The sequence below is a fragment of the Mustela nigripes genome, chromosome 2 (genome assembly GCF_022355385.1).
Source record: "Mustela nigripes isolate SB6536 chromosome 2, MUSNIG.SB6536, whole genome shotgun sequence".
NCBI lineage: Eukaryota > Metazoa > Chordata > Mammalia > Carnivora > Mustelidae > Mustela > Mustela nigripes.
This window is the reverse complement of record NC_081558.1, coordinates 90,295,150-90,315,867: the sequence shown is the minus strand read 5'-3', so window position 1 is coordinate 90,315,867 and position 20,718 is coordinate 90,295,150. Positions and strand designations below refer to the sequence as shown.

Below are 20,718 nucleotides of genomic sequence, written 5' to 3'. Positions count from 1 at the left end.
AGACCCAGAAATAGGTCACTTTATAATAAAGAGTGCTTAAGTTTTCTCCTCCACCTCTCTCTTCTATTTCCTGGAGAAATATGGGAAGAAAACACATACTAGAACTAGGTATAAATTCACACACTAGTTGTATGATCTTGTATCAATTTCCCAGGTAATCTGGCTATGTTGGGATTCTGTCTGGTACTTTTCATTCACCATCATATTCTCTCATTGGTTTTTTAGATTTTGCACTAAGAGGACAATGTAGCCTGACATCTAGATTCCTCTTTCCACTCCCAACAAGGAGGTTCTTATTCTATAGATGGTAGGAGCATTGGCAGTTGATGTCACATAGCTGAGTTCTTCTTCAGGAATTGCTCTCAGCTGAAGAGAGCTGCCTTGCTCAAGGTTATACCCCATTCCTAAAAAGCTTGGATTCAATGACTGGTTCCTGTGGATAAACGGATTGATCTCCTTGCCTCAGTTTGGGAGAACTGTAAAGGGCCACTCCAGCTCTGGAGTTCCCTATAGGGTTGGCTGAGGCCTTTGGTGTGACTGCATCACAGGCCAATTTCTTCCCCTGCCCAGTCCTGCTTCTTTTACTCTACTGAAAGTGTTGATTCTGGGAACACTTCCAAAAAACGTCCTAAATGCAGATTTGTAGCTCGTAGTCTGCTTTCTGGGAACCATATCTGCAACATACAGTATATAATCAGTGCTGATGAAGAAGAGGAGGATGATCTCCCCTCTTGTCATTCCTATGTATTACTCATATATTACCCATTATTTTGAGTGTCTTATCCAAATATTCCTTCTATATTATTTAATATCCCCTTAAAGATTCACCACTTTGGGATAGCCTCTCTCAGTGTACCCCTTTCCTGGTTCTAAGCATCTTAACCATGAATGCCATGCTAACTAATAATACATCAGACATATTCTTGTCATTGTGTACCTCTCACCTCTTTCCATTAGCCTGGAAGCTCCTTGAGAATAGACATTTTCAAATTTAATTTAAAAATATTCCTCTTGGGTGCCTGAGTGGCTCAGTGGGTTAAGCCTCTGCCTTCGGCTCGGGTCCTGGGATTGAGCCCTGTATCGGGCTCTCTGCTCAGCAGGGAGCCTGCTTCCCTCTCTCTCTCTCTGCCTGCCTCTCAGCCTACTTGTGATCTGTCTGTCAAATAAATAAATAAAATCTTAAAAAAAATAAAAATAAAAATATTCCTCTCATTCATATTTGAGGAGCAGAAGATGGTGACAGAGTAGGAGGACTAAGGCTCCTTTCATCCCAGAAACACAACTAGATAACTATCACATCATCCTAAATACTCCAGAAATTGGCCTGAAGACTGAAAGAATAAACTCTTCAACTAAAGGGAGAGAAGAGGCCTCAACGAAGAAGATAGGAAGTGTGGAGATGTAGTCTAGGGGAGAAATGGATTGTAGGTACTGCAGAGGGGAGGGAGCTGTGGTTGAGAAGGATAAGAGAGAGAGAGAAAGGTATACACAGGGGAATGCAAAGGAGAGTGTTTCCCCAAAGTCACTGGCTTGGGAAAAGGGAGGGATTGAATTTTGTGAGTCTTTGCAACAATCAGGGCTTAAATATTTTTTAATTTTAAAGGTCAGTGGGCTTGGCTAGGAAAGAGCTCAGAGGGTCTTGCTCCTCTGTCTTGCTCCTAGAGAGAAGGCAGGCAAACAACATGGGGCCAGGTAGTGTGGAAGCAGTGATCTGAAGAATGTCTGGGCACAAAATGGGGAGATTATTCGTTTGTTCCCCTCAGAGAGTATCCCTGGGAGTCAGTGTTCAGAGACATACCTCTTCAGGAACAAGGGAGCTGGTCAGCGTCATTTCCCTCCCCTGCACCTCAGCATAAACACAAAGCCACCTGCAGGAGGCAGCAAAGTGCCAATACTGGCTGCCTAACTTGCTTACACCAAGCCCCATTCCCCTGTGCTCTGGTGGGACTGTCCTTCTCAGTCAAGCTTATTTCAGATCCAGAGTGGCAGGCCTCTCCCCTAGAAGACCAGCACAAACCCCTCTTCATACTACATTTCCCAGCCAAAGAGTTAGTTCTACAGAACCTTAGCTCTGGTGGAGTTAGTGTCAGGTCTCATTTCATAAGCAGACCATAGCATACATATTAAAACTCATTTCATAAGCAGACCATAGCATACACATTAAAACTCACCACATTTGGGCCAGGGACCTAACACTGCCCACAGCAGGCAAGGATAGTCTTTGCATGTAGCTCTCCTGAAGAGTAGAGCAGCCAAAACACAATAGCAGAGTGCATGCAGTACACACCAGAGGTACTCCTTGAAGCACCAGGCCTTAGGCACTACATGACCTCTTCTTCATACAGTCATTACTTTCAGTAGTAGGAGACATAACTTCTATCACACAGAAAATGGCATAGACATAGACAAAATTCCAAGAAAGAAGAATTTATTGCAAATGAAAGAACAACATGAGGCCATGGCCAGAGATCTAAACAGAACAGAGATAAGTAATCTGCCTGATGGATAATTTATTTTTTATTTTTATTTGTTACAGATTGTATTTATTTATTTGAGAGAGAAAGAGAGAGAGCACACACACGTGTGGGTGGGGGTGTAGGGGCAGAGGGAGAAGCAGGCTCTCTACTGAATAGTGAGCCAGATATGGGGATCGATCAAGACCTGAGCCGAAGGCAGATGCTTAACGGACTGAGCCACCCAGGCATCCCCCTTAATGGAGGATTTATTTATTTATTTTTTTAAAAGATTTATTTATTTATTTATTTGACAGACAGAGATTACAAGTAGCCAGAGAGGCAGGCAGAGAGAGAGAGCAGAGAGCCTGATGCGGGGCTCGATCCCAGGACCCTGGGATCATGACCTGAGCCTAAGGCAGAGGCTTTAACCCACTGAGCCACCCAGGCGCCCCTTAATGGAGGATTTAAATCATAAAGATACTCACTGGGCTTGAGAAAGAATAGAAGACATTAGTGAAACCCTTACCACAGAGATAAAAGAGTTAAAAAAGAATGAATCAGAGATGAAGAATGCAATAAATGAGATTGGAAACAAGCTTGATGTAATGAACAGCAGGTTAGAGGCAGCACAGTAATGAATTAGTGACCTAGAAAACATAATAATGGAAAAAAATGAAGCCAAACAAAGGAGAGAAAGAATGATGCAACATGATAATAGATTTAGAGAACTCAGTGACTCCATCAAATGTAGTAACATTTGTATTATAGGAGTCCCAGAAGAAGAAGAAGACAGAAAAGGAAGCAGAAAATTTATTTCAGGAAATAACAGCAATAAACTTCCCTAATCTGGAGAAGGAAACAGATATTCAGATCCAGGAGGCACAGAGAACTCCCAACAAAATCAACAAAAGCAGGCCAACACCAAGACATATTGTAATTAAATTTGCAAAACAAATTTAATAAAGAAAATAAAGAACATATCTTAAAAGCAACAAGACAAAAAAAGTCCTTGACTTACAAGGGAAAACCTATGAAGGTAGTTGGAGATTTTTTTTTAACAGAAACTAAGAAAAAGGAAAAAAAGAAAACTTGGCAAGCCAGAAGAAGTGACATGATATATTCAAAGTGCTGAATGGGAAAAATCTGCAGCCAGGAATACTTTATCCAGCAAGGCTGTCATTCAGAATAGAAGGAGAGATAAGAAGGAGTTTTTCAGATAAACAAAACTAAAGGAGTTCACGACCACTAAATCAGCCCTGCAAGAAATATTAAAGGATACTTTTCAACGCAAAGGAGAGACCAAAAGTGACAAAGACAAGAAAGGAATTGGAGACATCTCCAGCAACAATGACAAAACAAGTAATAAAATGACAATAAATATATATCAATAATTACTCTGAATGTAAATGGACAAAGTGCTCCAATAAAAAGACAAAGGGTTTCAGAAAGGATATAAAAAGAAGACCCATCTTTATGCTGCATTTTAGATCTAAAGACACCTATAGATTGAAAGTGAGGGCTGGAGAAACATTTTTCATGCATATGGATGTCAAAAGAAAGCTGGAATAGCAATACTTACATCAGAAAAACTAGACTTTTCTGCTCTTGTATTATTTTGATCCTGCCTCAGTATCAACTAATTTAACTTTCATTTTTGTTATTGGTTTAAGATTTCCTTTTCTTTTGGATTCAAGATTCATGAATTCATGATTCAAATTCAATATGGTAATGTGTGTTTTAAGAATTATGTTTTTTTCCCCTAAGTTATCTGATTTGTTAGTATATAATTTTTATAGCAACCTGTTATCACATTATGTATTTATGTGGTTATCTGTTGTATTTTTTTTTTCATTTTTCATCTTGGTTTTTGGACTTCTCTTGTTTTTTCTTCATTAATGTAGTTAAAACATTGCCAATTTTATTTATTTATTTGGAAAAACTGGTCATTATTTTCAGTGTTATTTTATTATTCATTCTGGTCTCTATTTATTTCTGATTTTTCCTTATTTCCTTCCTCTACTAAATTTCAGCTAAAAAATTTAAAAAATTTCAGCTAAGTTTCTTCTTTTTCTAATTTCTTGTGGTGTAATGTTGATTATTTGACTTTTTTTTTTTTTTAATCGTGCTGTATGACCTTTAATTAGGTATAAAGGCTTCCAATCATGTCACATAGGGACCATTCTACCCGCTGCTCTGTTTGGCCACCAGTCTCTTGTCTCTCTCTTCAGCAGTGGTGAGGCGGATACTCTTTCCACGGGGAAGAGAAATCCATGGTTTGTTGCCTTTGCCAATAACAAAAATGTTGGAGAGTCGGGTGGCAAAGTTGTTGCCATTGGCATCTTTCACATGAACCACATCAAACGAACCAGGGTGTCTTTCTCTGTTGGTGATCACACCAATTCTTCCCAGGTTAGCACCCCCAGTCACCATACACAGATTACCAGTGTCAAACTTGATGAAATCAGTAATCTTTCCAGTTTCCAAATCAATCTGAATGGTGTCATTGACCTTGATGAGGGGATCAGGATAGCGGATGGTGCGAGCATCGTGAGTCACCAGATGAGGGATGCCTTTTGTCCCCACAAAGATCTTTCTTACTTTGCACAACTTGTACTTGGCCTCCTCGAGTGTAATCCGATGAACAGCAAAGCGACCCTTGGTATTATAGATCAGACGGAAATTCTCTCTGGTCTTGTCACTGCTGACCTTCTTCCGGTACCCGAGAAAAAAGCCCTCCCCCCTTTTTTTCTTAATACAAACATGTATAGCATGAATTTCACTCTAACTGCTTTTGCTGCATCTCATAGGTTTTAGAATGTTGTGTTTTCTCTTTCTTTTGTTTTGAGACATACTTTCATTTGACTTTTATTTGGTCCATTGTTTGTGCAGCAGTGTGTTAAGATTTATGTATTAAATATTTAATATTTTCATTGTCGATTTTCCAGCTTTGTTTTATTGTTCATCTTTAGTTTTATACCATTGTGATTGGAAAATACTTGGTATGATTCCAGTCTTCTTAAATTTGTAATATTTGTTATGATTCTTTTTATGTGATATTTTCAAAGATTTTATTTATTTATGTGACAGAGAGCACATGCTCATAAACAGTGGGAGTGTCAGGCAGTAGGAGAGGGAGAAGCAGTCTCCCCACTGAGCAAGGAGTTTGGGATCATGGCCTGAGAGCAGAACCCTGGGATCATGACCTGAGCTGAAGGCAGATGCTTAACCGACTGAGCCACCCAGGTGCCCTGATTTTTATGTGATTTAAATAGGGCATTCTTTTGTGTGTACATGAAGAAAATGTGTATTTTATTTTGCTTGGATGGAATGTGATATATATACCTTTTAGAAGCATGTATTCTGAAGTATGTTTCAAGTAAAAATGTTTCTGTTGAAAAACAAAAAACCTTAACCTAGGGTACTTATTTAAAATAAAGCATATCAGAGGGAAGGTGGGAGAGGAATAGGTGAAATAGCTGAAGGGGATTAAAATTACATTTATCATGATGATCACTGAGTAATGATATATAGAATTATTGAATCACTATACTGTACACCTAAAATGAATCTAACACTGTATGTTAACTATGTTGGAAGTAAAATAAAAAACTTAATAACCCCCCCCAAATATTCTTCTTACCAATCATACACACTGATGATTGAAGGCACCTAATCCTGTTGGCTGAACATTTGACAAATTCCTTGTCACCCCCTCATCTTCCTTTCTCACTCATTTAATTAATTTAGCACATATTTACTAGGTATCCTATCTGAGCTAATAGTTGTTTATGCTATGGGAATATGCAACGAAATAATGTTTCTTCCCTATCCTCCAAGGAATTGCGGTTGAGCAGGGAGGACTTGAGTGATGAGGCTGACCCTGAAGCCAGATTGCCAAGATTCAAACCCCTTATCCCCACGTTCTAGCCCAGTGACCTTGGATAAATCACTTAAGCTCTCTGTGCCTTAATTTCCTCATCTATAAAATGAGGTTAATAACACTATCTCATAGGATTACTGTGAGGGTTAAATGAGTTAATATATAAAGGGTTTATAACATTGTCTAGCACATAGTACTACATCTAAGTCTGCACTCCTCATTAGCCACATGTGGCTATTGAGCATTCCAAATGCGGGCAGTTCAAACTGAAATGTTCAGGAAGTATGAAATACATAGCTAATTTTGAAGGTTTACAAAAAAATGTAGGATGTCTCAGTAATAATTTTTCATATTGATGATGTGTTGAAATAATATTTGGAAATATTTGGTTAAACAAAATGTTATGAAAATTAGTTTTACCTTGTTATGTGTCTACTAAACAATTTAAAATGATATATGTGGCTCATATTTATCTCAATTGGACAGTGCTAAGTCTTTGCTATGCAAATAATAATGAAAATCAGAATATAACAAATATAGTAGAGGTATATGAACTATTAGAAGAACTACTCTAAGTGTGTAACACCAGCTCCATAAGTATCATCTAGAAACCTGTTAGAAATATTAACTATTAGGTTCTTATTCTAGACTGAACCAGAAACTGATTATCAGGGAACAAACTATGTTATTGGTGTGTGTGTGTGTGTGTGTGTGTGTGTGTGTGTGTCTGTGTGTTTTAATCACTTCCTTGTGATTCCAATCTCACCAAATTTGATAGATGCTGCTAAGGGAGTGCAGAGGGACTGGTAACTAGATCTGTCAGAGGAGTAGGCCACATCATCCACATGAGCTACAGAAAAGAGGTAGGGCAGGTGAGGCCATGCAGGAAAGGGTCCAGGCATTCAGTAAGTTCCAAATACAAGTAATCAGGTAGCCTACAGCAGTGCTCCATCCCACTCTGCTTGGCAACTACAGTTGTGGTTTTTTTCTGGAACAGTGCCTTCTGGACTGACTGGATCTGTTATCTTCTATATCTTTTTAGTCCAAAGTGAGCCAAGAACAAAGGGAACCTAAACTTTCTGCCTTCAGTAAGATTAACTTGCGTTTGTAAAACACAACCTCAAAAGGTACATTTGTTATTCCTAGTGTTGTGCTCATACCAGGTGGATGTGGAGCCAATTGGGCAGCCTAGGTTCAGAAACAGAGTGCAAGAGAGCAATTGGAATAGCTCAGGAGCTAGCCCATAACAAGTGGGTCAGCTTGTAAACAGAACCACTTTTTGAGAACATCATAAGCCAGGTGAGGATTAGGAGCAGTTGTAGCGATCTTTTCCCATTAAAACTGTTCGATATTAACTTCGTAATTTTGCACTTCGGATTTATGGTCTTTATTTTCTCTTGGGTCTCTTACCAAATGAATGTCTTTCAACTGATTAAGTCTAAATTCTGTCCTTGGTCTTCAATGGGGCTATACAGAGGGACACAAGTCCAGAGAAATCTATACATTGTGATGTGGGTACGACACACTGTGAGTTAAAGGACTTAGTAAGTTCATGTTGCATTTCTTTTCCAGGGGGAGAGGAGAGCTGGGGACAAGGGGCTCCATGGACATCCTCACCGTCTCTTCACCACAGAGGAGGCTCTTGTCTTTGCTTCCTGTTCCCCAGGTTTAATTTTATTTACAGCTTGTGTGTTCAGCCCTCTCTGCTCACAATCATGGTATCACCTTCCCTCACTGGAAATTATGTTGTAGAAGTTTTAGGCCAACACAAGGTTTCCACTTAATGATTTCCTGGAAGTGATAATGTGTCTATGGCTGTCACCCACCAAAGGAAGGGCAAGCATCAGAACATCAGTAGTGATAGTTGCCCCAGGTTTACTGGCAATTATGCTAATAATAATAGTACATGATAGTAGTAACAGTGGTGGTAGCAGTATGAATGGTCAAAAAGATATTATTTATCTGGTCCTACATGTTTCAGGTACTGTGTGACATACTCTCCTACTCTGCCAGATTATATTTCTCAAACAAGACTGCCCCCAAAATATCTCATCCCACAGGTTCTTTTTTTTTTTTTTTTTAAGATTTTATTTATTTATTTGAGAGAAAGACAGTGAGAGAGAGCATGAAAGGGAAGAAGGTCTGAGGGAGAATCAGACTTCCCGGGACTCCGGGACCAGGACCTGAGCCAAAGGCAGTCGCCCAACCAAGAGAGCCTTTCAGGCGCTCCCACAGGTTCTTCTTACAGTGTGTTGACATTCATTGAGATACTATGGTAGAAGTGACACTATGTGTTCCACGTTCTATTATGAGTTCTTAAAAGATGGCATGCAATAAGGTAATGCTGCCATTCTGTATGGATCACAGAGAGATAGACATGCCCAAGGAGTCCCAGCTCTTTAAGCCCCCAGCAGTAGGAGTCTCCCCAGCATTAACTGCCAGACAGGTAAGTAAATCAATCTTCAGGTGATTTCAGCCTAGTTGATGCTAAGTGAAGTAGTGACAAGCTGTCCCCAGTAAGTCCTATCCAAAAATGCAGGTATGTGAACAAAATAAATGGTGTCATTGATTTAAGCCACTAAGGTTTGGGGAAGTTTGTTACATGGCAATAGTAAATGGAATGTCTACTTTATTTCATTAAACCCACATAATAACTTTTCAAGATAGGTATTATTGCCATAGCTTACAGATGAGGAAACATGCAAAGGGGTTTAAGTTATTTGCCTGAGATCTCACAGTTGGAATGTGACAGTTCTAAGCTGCAAGCCCAGGTCTGTCTTGCTCTGTGTGCAGATTCTGAGTCAGATCCTACCCAGCTTTGGCTCCACATTTCATTCATGTGTTATAGTCCTCAGTAGGTCTGTACGTTTGTCTAGACATATCTGCTAGAGTATATGTGGACATCTGTAAGCAAAGACAACCACTAGGTTTTTTACTATGTTGTAAGAAAGAAGACTTACTTTAAAGTTCTGCAGAGAAGACTGATTCCTATACTCATATGAAAAGACACTTGGCTCTGAAGTGGGAAAGGGAAAAAAGAACACTGGCTGCCTTAAGTTTAGATTAAGTCCACAATACCTTAGTTCACACCTGGTGGATTTTAAGATGTTGGTTTGTAGGTATGTATGTATTTAATGATCCATAATGTTGTTTCCATCAGGAAATGTGTTCTAAGAGTCAAAAGCCCTTTTTCTCTTATTTTGGAGTCCAGTTGGTTTATAAGCTGAAGACAACCCATTGGGAATAATCTTTCAGGGCGGTAGCAAAGTCAGCTCTGTTGCTTACATTTTCACCAGCTATTATACCCCAAATGACAATGCAGCTACCCTTCGAATTGTGAGGTCCCAGAAACAGAGAATACCATCAGGGACAGCTTTATAGTTTGATCTACCGCACAGCAAATGAGAGAAAGGGTCATCAACCTCACTCATGGTAAACAGAGCCCTTCAACCAGGTGGAACAGTTCTGTTCCTATAGAGCCTGTTTGTAAACCAGAATCCCCAGGTAGCAAAAAAAGAGAACCAGTTCAGGTAGGGTCTGCTCATTTCTCTCCATTTCTCTGGGGTTCCCATACTGTAGGGCAGAGACTTATCCTGTGTGCAGTCATACTGGAGGACTGACTGACTTGAATCCATCTTTTCACCTTGCATACTCCTTCCTTTTTCATGGCTCCCTTTTGATTGACTTAGGGAAATATTTATTTCTTTCCTTTTAAAATTAACTTTAATAATATTATTTATTATAATTATTATTATAATTAAATAAATTATAATTAAATATTATTTATTATTTAAAATTAACTTTATATGCAATTAAATCCACACATCCACATAACCTGTACTTGATGAGTTTTGACAAGTGTACATACTTGTGTAGCCAGCAGTCAAACCACAAACCAATCAAACCACAATCAAGATAGAGAACATTTCTGTTTTCCTGGAAAGTCCTTGTGTTCCTTTGCAATCAGATCTCCTCCTCTACACCTACTCCAGGCAACCAATGATCTGACTTCTATCACTATTAGGTTTGTTTCTTCTGTTGTAGATATTTACATAAGTGGATGTAGATAGAATATTTTGTGTTTTGCTTTGTAATATCTGTGAAATTTATTCATTTGCTGCATCAGTAATTTGTTCCTTTTTTATGGCTGAGTAGTATTCCATTACATGGCTCTGCCCCAATTTGCATTCACTCATCTAATGACAAACATTTGGGTTGTTTCCAGCTTAGAACTATTATGAATAAAGCTATTATGAATGTTTGTTTACAAGTCTTTCTATGGACATATGTTTTCATTTCTCTTGAGTAAATACCTAGAAAGAGAACCGCTGGGACATATGGTAAGCGTATATTTAACTTTGTTAAAAATTGTCAAACTGTTTTCTGAAGTGGTTTACCATTTTACATTTTTGTTTCAAGACTTAGTTAAGTTGATTGACAGATTAATTGATTATTTAGATAGTAAAGTATATCGTTATGATTGAAAAGTCAAAATGCAGAAAAATACAGTGAAAAGTCTCTGTCCCAGCTGTAACTCACATAAAGTAAGCAATGTTACCAGTTAATTATGGACCTTTCCAGAGATAATTGAAACATTCACAAGTGAGCCCTTAACTACATTTCCCCTTCCCATTCTTTATACAGCTGAATGTGTATGGACACATTTTGCCTTTCTCACTTATGTACCTTGTATATTGTTGAAGAGATATTTTCCAATATGTGTTCTGAGGAACTCTATCCTCATCAAGAGCTCTGTGAAAAAACTTGGGAAAATGCTGTATTCTTCAGCTACTTCTCAGAAATTTACAATGCACATTAGCATATTAAAGGCTCCAAGAAGTCTTGTGACTGAAAAGCAAAGTTTCCAAAATTATTTGACCTGAGAATCTTTTTCTTCCCAGCAATATCTGTTTAACATTTTGCAGAACTAGAATTCTGCAGGATATTCTTGGGGAGGCGCAAATCTAGACAGACTAGTAAATATTTTAGGCTTTGAGAATATGGTCTCTCTTGCAAGTACTCAATTCTGTCATCATAGTGTAAAAGCAGATGGAGGAAAGATATACATGAATGGGTGTGTCTGTGACTCAATAAAACTTTATTTACAGAAGAGGCATATAGAATATAGTAGGATTTGAGATGAAGACAGGATTGGCAATTTTAAGTTTTTAAAGTCTTTTTTCAAGGCCTGCTGTCTCCATTCCCTTCCCATTCCAGTTAATCCGCCATCTCAAGGTTTAGAAGGACAGGAAGAGAGGGAAGGAGGGGACAAAAGCAAAGGAAGAAGATAGGGGTGGAGAGAAAAGGAAAAGGTGAGAGGGAATTGTGGAGAAGGTATCCTGGAGCAGAGGCTAGAGAAAATAAACACTACTAAGGGGTAATGAATAGCTGTCTGTAGAGAAATGTCCTCCTACATGTTTCTCTTCTTTTTCTCTTTTGCTTCTTCTTCCCCTATTTTCCCCTCTAAGCCCAAGTGTCAACATGGAACACTGGGAAAAGGGCATCCATGATTCACATCTTATGGTCCATTTGATTAAATAAATGTCTAGTGATTGAATGGAGACTTCTGGATTCTGGACTTTAGCATCTCCATCTGCAAGACCGTGAAATCTTTGTTGTTCATGTCAAAACCATGTGAGGGTACATTAAGCCTATGGTGAGACATGCAATTCTGGCAGCAAATTTTGTAAGTTCTCCAGGCTAACAACTGGATAATAGATATAATAGTTATCTAAGGAAATTTTAGCTCTTCTACTTTAAGTACCAGATTACTTCAACTAGAAGAAGTAAAATATTGTTTTATGCGTGGGTAAAAAAAATACAAACTATGACATAATGCTTTCATATAATTATGATTTTTTAAATATTATTTATTTATTTATTTGACAGGGAGAGAAATCACAAGTAGGCAGAAGTAGGCAGAGAGGCAGGCAGATAGAGAGGGAAAAGCAGGCTCCCTGCTGAGCAGAGAGCCTGATGTGGGGCTGGATCCCAGGACCCTGGGATCATGACCTGAGCCGAAGGTAGAGGCTTAACGCACTGAGCCACCCAGGTGCCCCTAGAATTACGATTTTTAAAAATGATTTTATTTATTTGAGAGAGAGAGCACAGCAGGGGAAGGGCAGAGGGACAATGAGAAGCAGACTCCCCGCTGAGCACAGAGCCCAATGAGGGGCTCAATTCAGGACCCCTGGGTTGAAATCGTGATGAGATTTTGACCTGAGTTGAGATCATGACCTGAGTTGAAATCAGATGCTTAATTGACTGAGTCACCCAGGTGCCCCACAGTTATAATTTTTATTTTACTCTTATTGAAAGAACTGCTTTAGACTCACCTAGACAGTTTTTTCATATATTCCTTCACTTATGTCATTAAGTAACTGTCAACCCTTTTGCAAGCATCTCAGCAACAAAACATAACTGAATTTTAACTGCTTTGTGGGTGTTTTCTTTCCCTTGATCTCATCTAGGACTTAATTGTTGGGTTTGGACTACGGAATGGAGATCATTCTTACAATGATGGACATTTGTTCCACAAGTATCAAATTGATGCCCTGCTAACCCACTTCGATGTCCTCTGCATACACAATAACTTTTTATGTCAATGCTGAGTCACAGTGCATCTTTGTGGTGCCTTTAGAAAAAGCAGTTAAATATGCATCTGCTTCAAATGGAGAGATGAGGTGAACAACTACAACCAAAATTCAGCTGTGTACAATGATGACCGTCATGAGTGCTGCCTGGCTGACAGAACTGTAATAGACATCTTGGGTTCAGAGATGTTACAACAAGCAGAAGTTGTTCTAACATGAACCTAGATGAAAATGTATGCTTAAACAGAGTCCTAATTTCAAACTTTAGGAGGCAAAGAAAAAACCAAGTGCCTTGAAGCAGGAAGTTGTAGCATTTTTCTTCCTTATAACCATCTCCAAATGCTGCATAGTGATATTCAGATACTTCTAGCTGAATACTTGTGCACTGGAAGTCACCTGGATAGAAACAGGTCTAAGTATGGAGTTCCTGCATGAGCTAACTTGGTATGACCCACAAAACTGTATTTTCACACTTGTCTGCCCTCCTGTGAGCTCAAAAAAGATCTATGGTTTATATAATGAATTATGCATAAAAGCGTGAAGTGCTGATCATTTTAAAGTAAGAAAATCAGAATTGAACTATAGCTAGTTTTTTAAACATGTGCTTTAGCACATATGCCAAAGGAATGTGTAAAGAGAAAAGCTAAATTAGAAATTTATATTCCTGTAAAAATGGTTTCATGACATTTAGAGTAAGATCTGACAGGCTACTCCTACAGTTAAGAAGGCTGCCTGGCTCCTTAAACCCCTCTCTGAGCTGGGCTTGCCAGGTTCTGTTTGGTGGGGTAGGAAGTGCAGGGATCTAGTGAGGCATGGGTGTATGTTGGTGTGTCAGGGAAAGCACCGAGCTACACCATGAGCTAACTTTCTTGGTCATGAATCTTGTATCTTTCTTGCCTGAGGTTCAGACCCCTTTCTAACCCCAAACTCCCATTCTTTCCATACTCTGCCATTTCACAAATGCACTGCTAGAACCCATATCAAAACCCCAATATTTCTGTTCTACACAATTTATTATAGTAAACAAATTTCCTGGCAAAGCTTCCCTGGAGATGGGGATGCGATATTCTGGATGCCAACTCATCCTTCTGTGCCCATTCTAGCATAGCAGAAGTCTGTCAGATGCCTGCTTAGAATTCTTGGGTGCCTCCACATGAACGTAAATTTCCAGGTGTTTCCCCAGCTCAGAGTTTCACTGGCATGTATCTAATATCATGTATGCCATGCTCCCACCACAGACATGGAAATCCAAAATGATATAACTTGTTTATAGTGTGTGCCTTTCATGCTTTTGAAAAGTCTTCAAGGTGGATAACAATAGAACAGGCACAAACATAAGTCTTGTAATATAAAAACTGAGATCAAGACTTTACAGAGCAACAAAAAGACTAAAATGGGCTGAAACAGAGGGTGAAAACAAATGCAACAGGGAGAAGAAAGAGCCACCTGTGAAATTCTATCTGCTCACTCTGCCTCCTGTGTCTCATTGCTAAGCAACCTTAAAGGACACAAATCAATGCTTCTCCAAAATGACACCAGAACAAAAGCTAGGAGGAATCATGTGCCTGTCCGGTGCCTGTGAAGGGAAGTTTGGGAAATGGGCAGTATGATTAAACTGGATAGTAGCCAAGACACAATGCTGTTCTTCTGAAAGGGAAAGCATGAGTACAGCAACTGGAGAAGACAGAGAGGTCCTTGGAGGGCTCCAAAGCTGCCTCCATGTGTGTAAGAAGGGATTATTTCCTCTTACAGCACCACCTTAATCCCAATTCTAATCTCACACCTAGTACTTCTCTGTCAATCTTGAAGCATGAAGGAAATAGAGCTGGGACATATGCCCACTCCAAGTTAGGTTAAGGTCCTAATTTATTGAATCAGAGTTGAGAAGAATGCACAGAGCAGAAGCAGATACAGCAATCCTTGGCATGGGATCCTGGACTTCCAGTTCCTCAGTGTTAGGATCTTTATAAAATCTGAAGTCACAACAGATTCTTGCTTTGTCACTGCTCTTTTAGGCTCGGATCTTAAATCTTCATTTTCGAAGAACTATGGCTAATAAGTATGTGCTTCAATTTAAGGAGCCCTTACAAAGAACAGGGTCTCCTAACTCTTAAGCCCAAATCAACATCAGATTGCTCTCCTTATCCTGAACCGCATGAAGGCTGAGGTGGGTGGTAAAGGTAGCATTATCAACACCCTGTAGCCCTTGAACAACATCTTTGTCTCTAGTTTTCTAGTATTCTAGAAAGAGGTATCCCCCAACACCCAGCATGTCATTCTGCTGCTCAAATATCCAGTTGGCTTCCTTCAGTTTAAGGAGAAATATCAAGATCAAGATCACATAGGTAGTAAAAAAAAAAAAAAATCACATAGGTAGTAAGTGGTAAGTCTGAAACTTAAACCAAGGCTTTCTAACTGTTCAGAGCTCCAACTCCCCACCACATAGGAGGATGTATGGCGGGACCTAAAATTTCTAAGCCAAGTGAAGCCTCTGTGTTCTATGTTTTCATTTCTGTTAGGTTAATATGAAAATAAAGTTGTAAAAAAAAGTCTCAGAGTAGTCACAGGATCATCCAATGATTCAATCTCAAAGTTTAGGAATGGAGATAACATTGCTTTTAAGACACCGATTTTGTATTCTAGAGTATTTTTGTGTGCATCTAATACATGGTCTCCAAATTTTGCTTGCCACTGGAACCAACAGGATTTTTGGAAAGTCCTCTGATGGATCTGTGCGAAGCCAAGACTGAGATCACTGATCTCATAATAGCTGCATATTAAGTGGTCCCTATAACCTGTCTCATTGAATGGGACCCAAGAGGAACTAGAAGTACAAAGAGTGAGGTGTTTGGAATCAGTTCCTAATCCATATCCAGGTGACTCAGGAGAGTGCTTCTAGCTGTGTGATTTGGGGCAACTTGGTCAGTTTAAATCTCACTTCCTTCAACTGTAAAGTGGAAACTTAGGATGATTTGGTGAGATGATATGTGAAAGTGCTTCTCACAGTGTCTGGTATGGTCATTGAGGCTGTTATCATAATTATTAATGACCCTGAGGACGTCGTGTTCCTTCCTAGAGCCTGATCTCAAACCACACATTAGCCCTCCCAAGGGTTCAGAACAAAGAAGCAAGTGAGAACACGGGGACATTGAGAGAGCACATCTGGAAAAAAGTTCACCACTCTAGATGTCTAGCAGCTCCTTAACTTTCTAAAACAGGCTCACAAAAGTGGGGTAAGGCCACCCAGGAATGTGCAACTGTAAGGAGAGGTAGGGGAATATTCCCTGGAGACCATGTTTTCTTACAAACATGTTGAGTTTGAAATAAGCAGGGCCCTTTGGGTGACTGAAAACTAGACCCTCCCTACCAGATACACACGTGAATTAATCCTGAGGGTCTCATAGGAGTAATAGTTCAGGTCACAAATCAAGGCTGACATGCTTTATTTCTCAGGGCTTTGAAAAAAGCAGCACTAGAAAGAAAAGCCAGTCCTCTAAATGTCCAGTCTTGCAGGCAAATGAGGTCACACTTGGACCACATTAGCCATGGCTTTTCCTACTGCTTTCTCTTCCCACCGATATTCCCCACCTCAATAAAACCAACTGTCACAATAGCTGTTTTACAACAGCTTTTGCGGGAAAGTATCACAAAAAAGTCCTCCTCAATCCTATTTTAGGAATGTTTATCAATATTTTCCTTTATTTGTTTTCTAATTTCATCTTTTACATTTCACTATGTAGTGGATGCTGTGTGCCACTCAGATTCTGTCTTTAAGATGAAGGCTCTCATCCACCTGTTGCTGGGAGAGTTGGCTGCTGATGGCTGACAGCTGAATTCTTCTCCCGGAATTTCTCTCAGCTAAAGGGAGTGGTTTCGTCCAAGACTACAACCCTCTGGGGTAAACCCTAAATCCAACGTCTAGTCGATATCAGGGTACAAAGGCCCTTGTCTCAATCTAGCACTTTGAAGGTCCATTCCAGACCGCTGGTGGGCTCCCCGCTGGTGGGCTGAACTCCCTGCATTGACTGTATGGTAGCCTGACTGCCCCTCTGCTCCACCAGACTAATTGACTCAGCACTGAACCTCCTACACAACAAATCTCCTTAACTAGACTGTTTCTTAGGGAACCTTGGATGAATAGCTGAATCCATTTGAAATTTACTGTCATATAATGTGTGTGGTGAATCTCTAACTTTGTTTCTACATACTTAATTTTTTCAGTAACATTTACGGAATTATCCTCTTCCCAGTTTTTGGACCGCTACCTTTATTATATTTGAAATTTTTTTAAAAAGACTTTATTTATTTATTTGACAGACAGAGATCACAAGCAGGCGGTGCGGGGCGAAGCAGGCTTCCTGCTGAGCAGAGACTCGACCCAGGGCTGAATCCCAGGACCCTAAGATCATGACCTGAGCCGAAGGCAGAGGCTTTAACCCACTGAGCCACCCAGGCGCCCACTGAAATTCTTAAGTATACTAGAGACTGTTTCTGGTTTATGTGGTTTGCTTCTCTAATATGCACTTTTTGTACCTGTAATATTTTAACTACTATTACTTTATGACATGTTTTGATTTTTGGCAGAGAAAGCCCCTCCTCATTACTCTTATTTTTTAAAAATGTCTTCACTACTTTTGCCTGTTCATACTTTCAAATGAACTTGACTATTTTCTCTGGGTTAATAAAAAATTCCATTATTAGAATTTTGATTTGAATTTTATTAAGGCTACAAACTAATTTTGGAAATTTTTGCAATACTAAATCTTTGAGATAGAATCTGATATCTCTGTCCATTCATACAAATCTTTTATGCATTTTCATGAAATTTTGTAGTTTATTTTATGTCTTGGCCATTGGTTAAATATAGCTTTTCTTGTATTACGATGGAAACAGTTTTTCTTACATTCTATGTTCTAGATGTTCACTGCTAGAACACAGGAGAACTATTAGTTTTAATTAACTTATTTTAATGAGGTATAATCTGCATACAGATCAGGAACAAGGCAAGAATGTTCCCTCTTACCACTCCTTTCAATATCACACTGGAAGTCCTAACTAATGAGACAACAGGGACTAATAAGGAAACAAAAGGTACAGACTGGGAAAGAAGAAATTAACTTGCTTGCAGATGATAGAACTGTCAATGCAGAATATCCCACAGAACTGACAAAAACCAAAACAACAACAACAAATCCTGTAACTAATTAAGCAAGGTATATATATATATATATATATATATATATATATATATATATAATTTTTATTTTTTTAAAGATTTTTTTATTTGTCAGAGAGAGAGAGAGAGAGAGCGCAAGCACAGGCAGAGAGAGTGGCAGGCAGAGTCAGAGGGAGAAGCAGGCTCCCTGCGGAGCAAGGACTCGATCCCAGGACGCTGGGATCATGACCTGAGCCGAAGGCAGCTGCTTAACCAACTGAGCCACCCAGGCGTCCCAAGCAAGGTTAATATATAAAAGTCAATTGCTTTCCTATATATCAGCAATAAACAATTGGAATTTGAAATTTGAAACCATACCATTTAAATTAACACCCCCAGGCCAAGAAATACTTAATAAAAAAACTAATAAAATATGTAAAGATCTACATATAAGGAAAACTACAAAACTCTGATGAAAGAAATCCAAGATCTAAATAAATGGAGAGATATTATATATTCACGGACAAGAAGATGTGTTAAGATATCAGTTTTTCCCAACTTGATCAACAGATTCAATACGATCCCAGTCAAAATCCCAGAGCAAGTTATTTTGTAGATATTGACAAACTATAAAATTTATATGGAGAGGTAAAAGACTTAAGAATACTGAAGAAGGGGGCAACTGGGTGGCTCAGTGGGTTAAAGCCTCTGCCTTCAGCTCAGGTCATGATCCCAGGATTCTGGAATCAAGCCCTGCATGGGACTCTCTGCTTGGCCGGGGAAGTCTGCTTTCCCACTCTCTCTCTGCATGCCTCTCTGCCTTGTGATCTCTCTCTCTGTCCCTCTGCCAAATAAATAAATAAACAAACAAATAAATAAATAAAATCTTTATACACACACACACATATACATATTAAAAAAATACTGAAGAACAGTCAAAGGACACTGCTCAACTTACTGACTGACTTACTATAAAGCTACAATAATCAAGGCAGTGTAGTATTGGTAAAAGAAAAGACAAATTCATCAATGGAACAGAATAGAGTCCAGAAATCAACCCACACAAATACAGTCAACTGATCTTTGACAAAAGAACAAAAACAATTCAATGGAGAAAGGACTGTTTTTTCCTCAACACACAGTACAGGAACAACTGGATATCCATAGGCAATTAAAAAAAAAAAAGAATCTAGACTGATCTCACATCTTTCACAAGAATTAACTCCAATTGGGTCATAGGTCAAAATGTAAAACACAAAACTATAAAACTAAAAAAGTTTTTTTTTTATTTTTAAATTTTTTATTTATTTTTATTTATTTTTTAAACTAAAAAGTTTTAGGAGAAAAATAAGTGATCTTGGCTTTGGTGTTGAGTTTTTAGTTACAACACAAAAAGTAGGATCCATAAACAAAGAAAAATATAAGTTGGACTTCATTAAAGTTAAAAACTTCTACTCTGAGGGATGCCTGGGTGGCTCAGTTGGTTGGACGACTGCCTTCGGCTCAGGTCACGATCCTGGAGTCCCGGGATCGAGTCCCGTAATGGGCTCCCAGCTCCATGGGGAGTCTGCTTCTCCCTCTGACCTTCTCCTCACTCATGCTCTCTCTCACTGTCTCTCTCTCAAATAAATAAAAATAAAGTCTTAAAAAAACAACAACAAAAACTTCTACTCTGAGAAAGATACTGGAAAGATAATGGAAAGCTACATACTAGAAGATTACACACACCTGATAAAAGACTTACATCTAAAATATACAAATAACTTAAAACTCAGTATTAAGAAAATAATCCAACTTAAAAATGGGCAAAAGATTTTAACAGATAACCTCAACAATGAAGATAAACAGATGGCAAATGAGGATACAAAAAGATGTTCGACATCAAATGTCATCAGGGAAATGCAAATTAAAACAATGAGATACTGCCACACATATATTAGAATGACTAAAGTCCAAAAAACTTATAATATCAAATGCTGGTGAGGACAAAAGAAAAGGGACTCTCATTCATTGCTGGAGAGAATGCAAAATGGTATAGATAATTGGGGAAATAGGCAGTTTCTTACAAAGCTAAAAAGTTTTATCATGTGATCTCAAAATTGTTCTCTAGGTATTTACCCCAATGAGCTGAAAACTATGTCCACATAAAAACCTGCACACCAAAGCTTATAGTAGCTTTATTCACAATTGCCAAAGCCTGTAAGCAAGCAAGATGCCTTTCATTAGGTGAAGGAATACAGAAACTATGGCACATCCATAAAATCAAATATATTCAGCGATAAAAAGAAATGAGATATCAAGGCACAGAAATGCAATATGCCTTTAAGTGAAAGAAGCCAGCCTGAAAAGGCTATATATTGTATGATTCCAATTTACAGACAGTAATATTTACATATATTAAATGTGATGTATACATTAGTCAGCACTCCAATCAAGATATAGAACAACTCCATACCCCCTGAAACTTTCTTTATACTTCTTTTTAGGCAATGCTCCCCACTCAGAGCAAGCCGTGTTCTGACTTCAATCATCAAAGATTAGTTTTGTCTGTTCTTGAACATCACATAAATAGAATCATTAACTATTAATTTTTTTGTATGCCGACTTTGTAATTGTATACATCTACTCCTCATT

At 38.7% G+C, this 20,718-nt stretch overlaps 2 protein-coding genes across 3 annotated transcripts in view; both read right to left on the bottom strand.

Moving 5' to 3' along the window:
• The window catches only part of TMEM108 (transmembrane protein 108), a 365,304-nt gene that overhangs the window by 30,005 nt on the left and 314,581 nt on the right, over window positions 1–20,718 (bottom strand). The window lies entirely within an intron of this gene.
• Window positions 4,623–20,718, bottom strand: part of LOC132012539 (small ribosomal subunit protein eS4-like) — a 29,557-nt gene continuing 13,461 nt past the window's right edge. Inside the window, exon 3 of the mRNA XM_059392594.1 lies at window positions 4,623–5,204. Within this exon, the coding sequence (XP_059248577.1) occupies window positions 4,638–5,204 (567 nt within the window). The 3' untranslated portion in view covers window positions 4,623–4,637. The remainder of the gene's footprint in view (window positions 5,205–20,718) is intronic.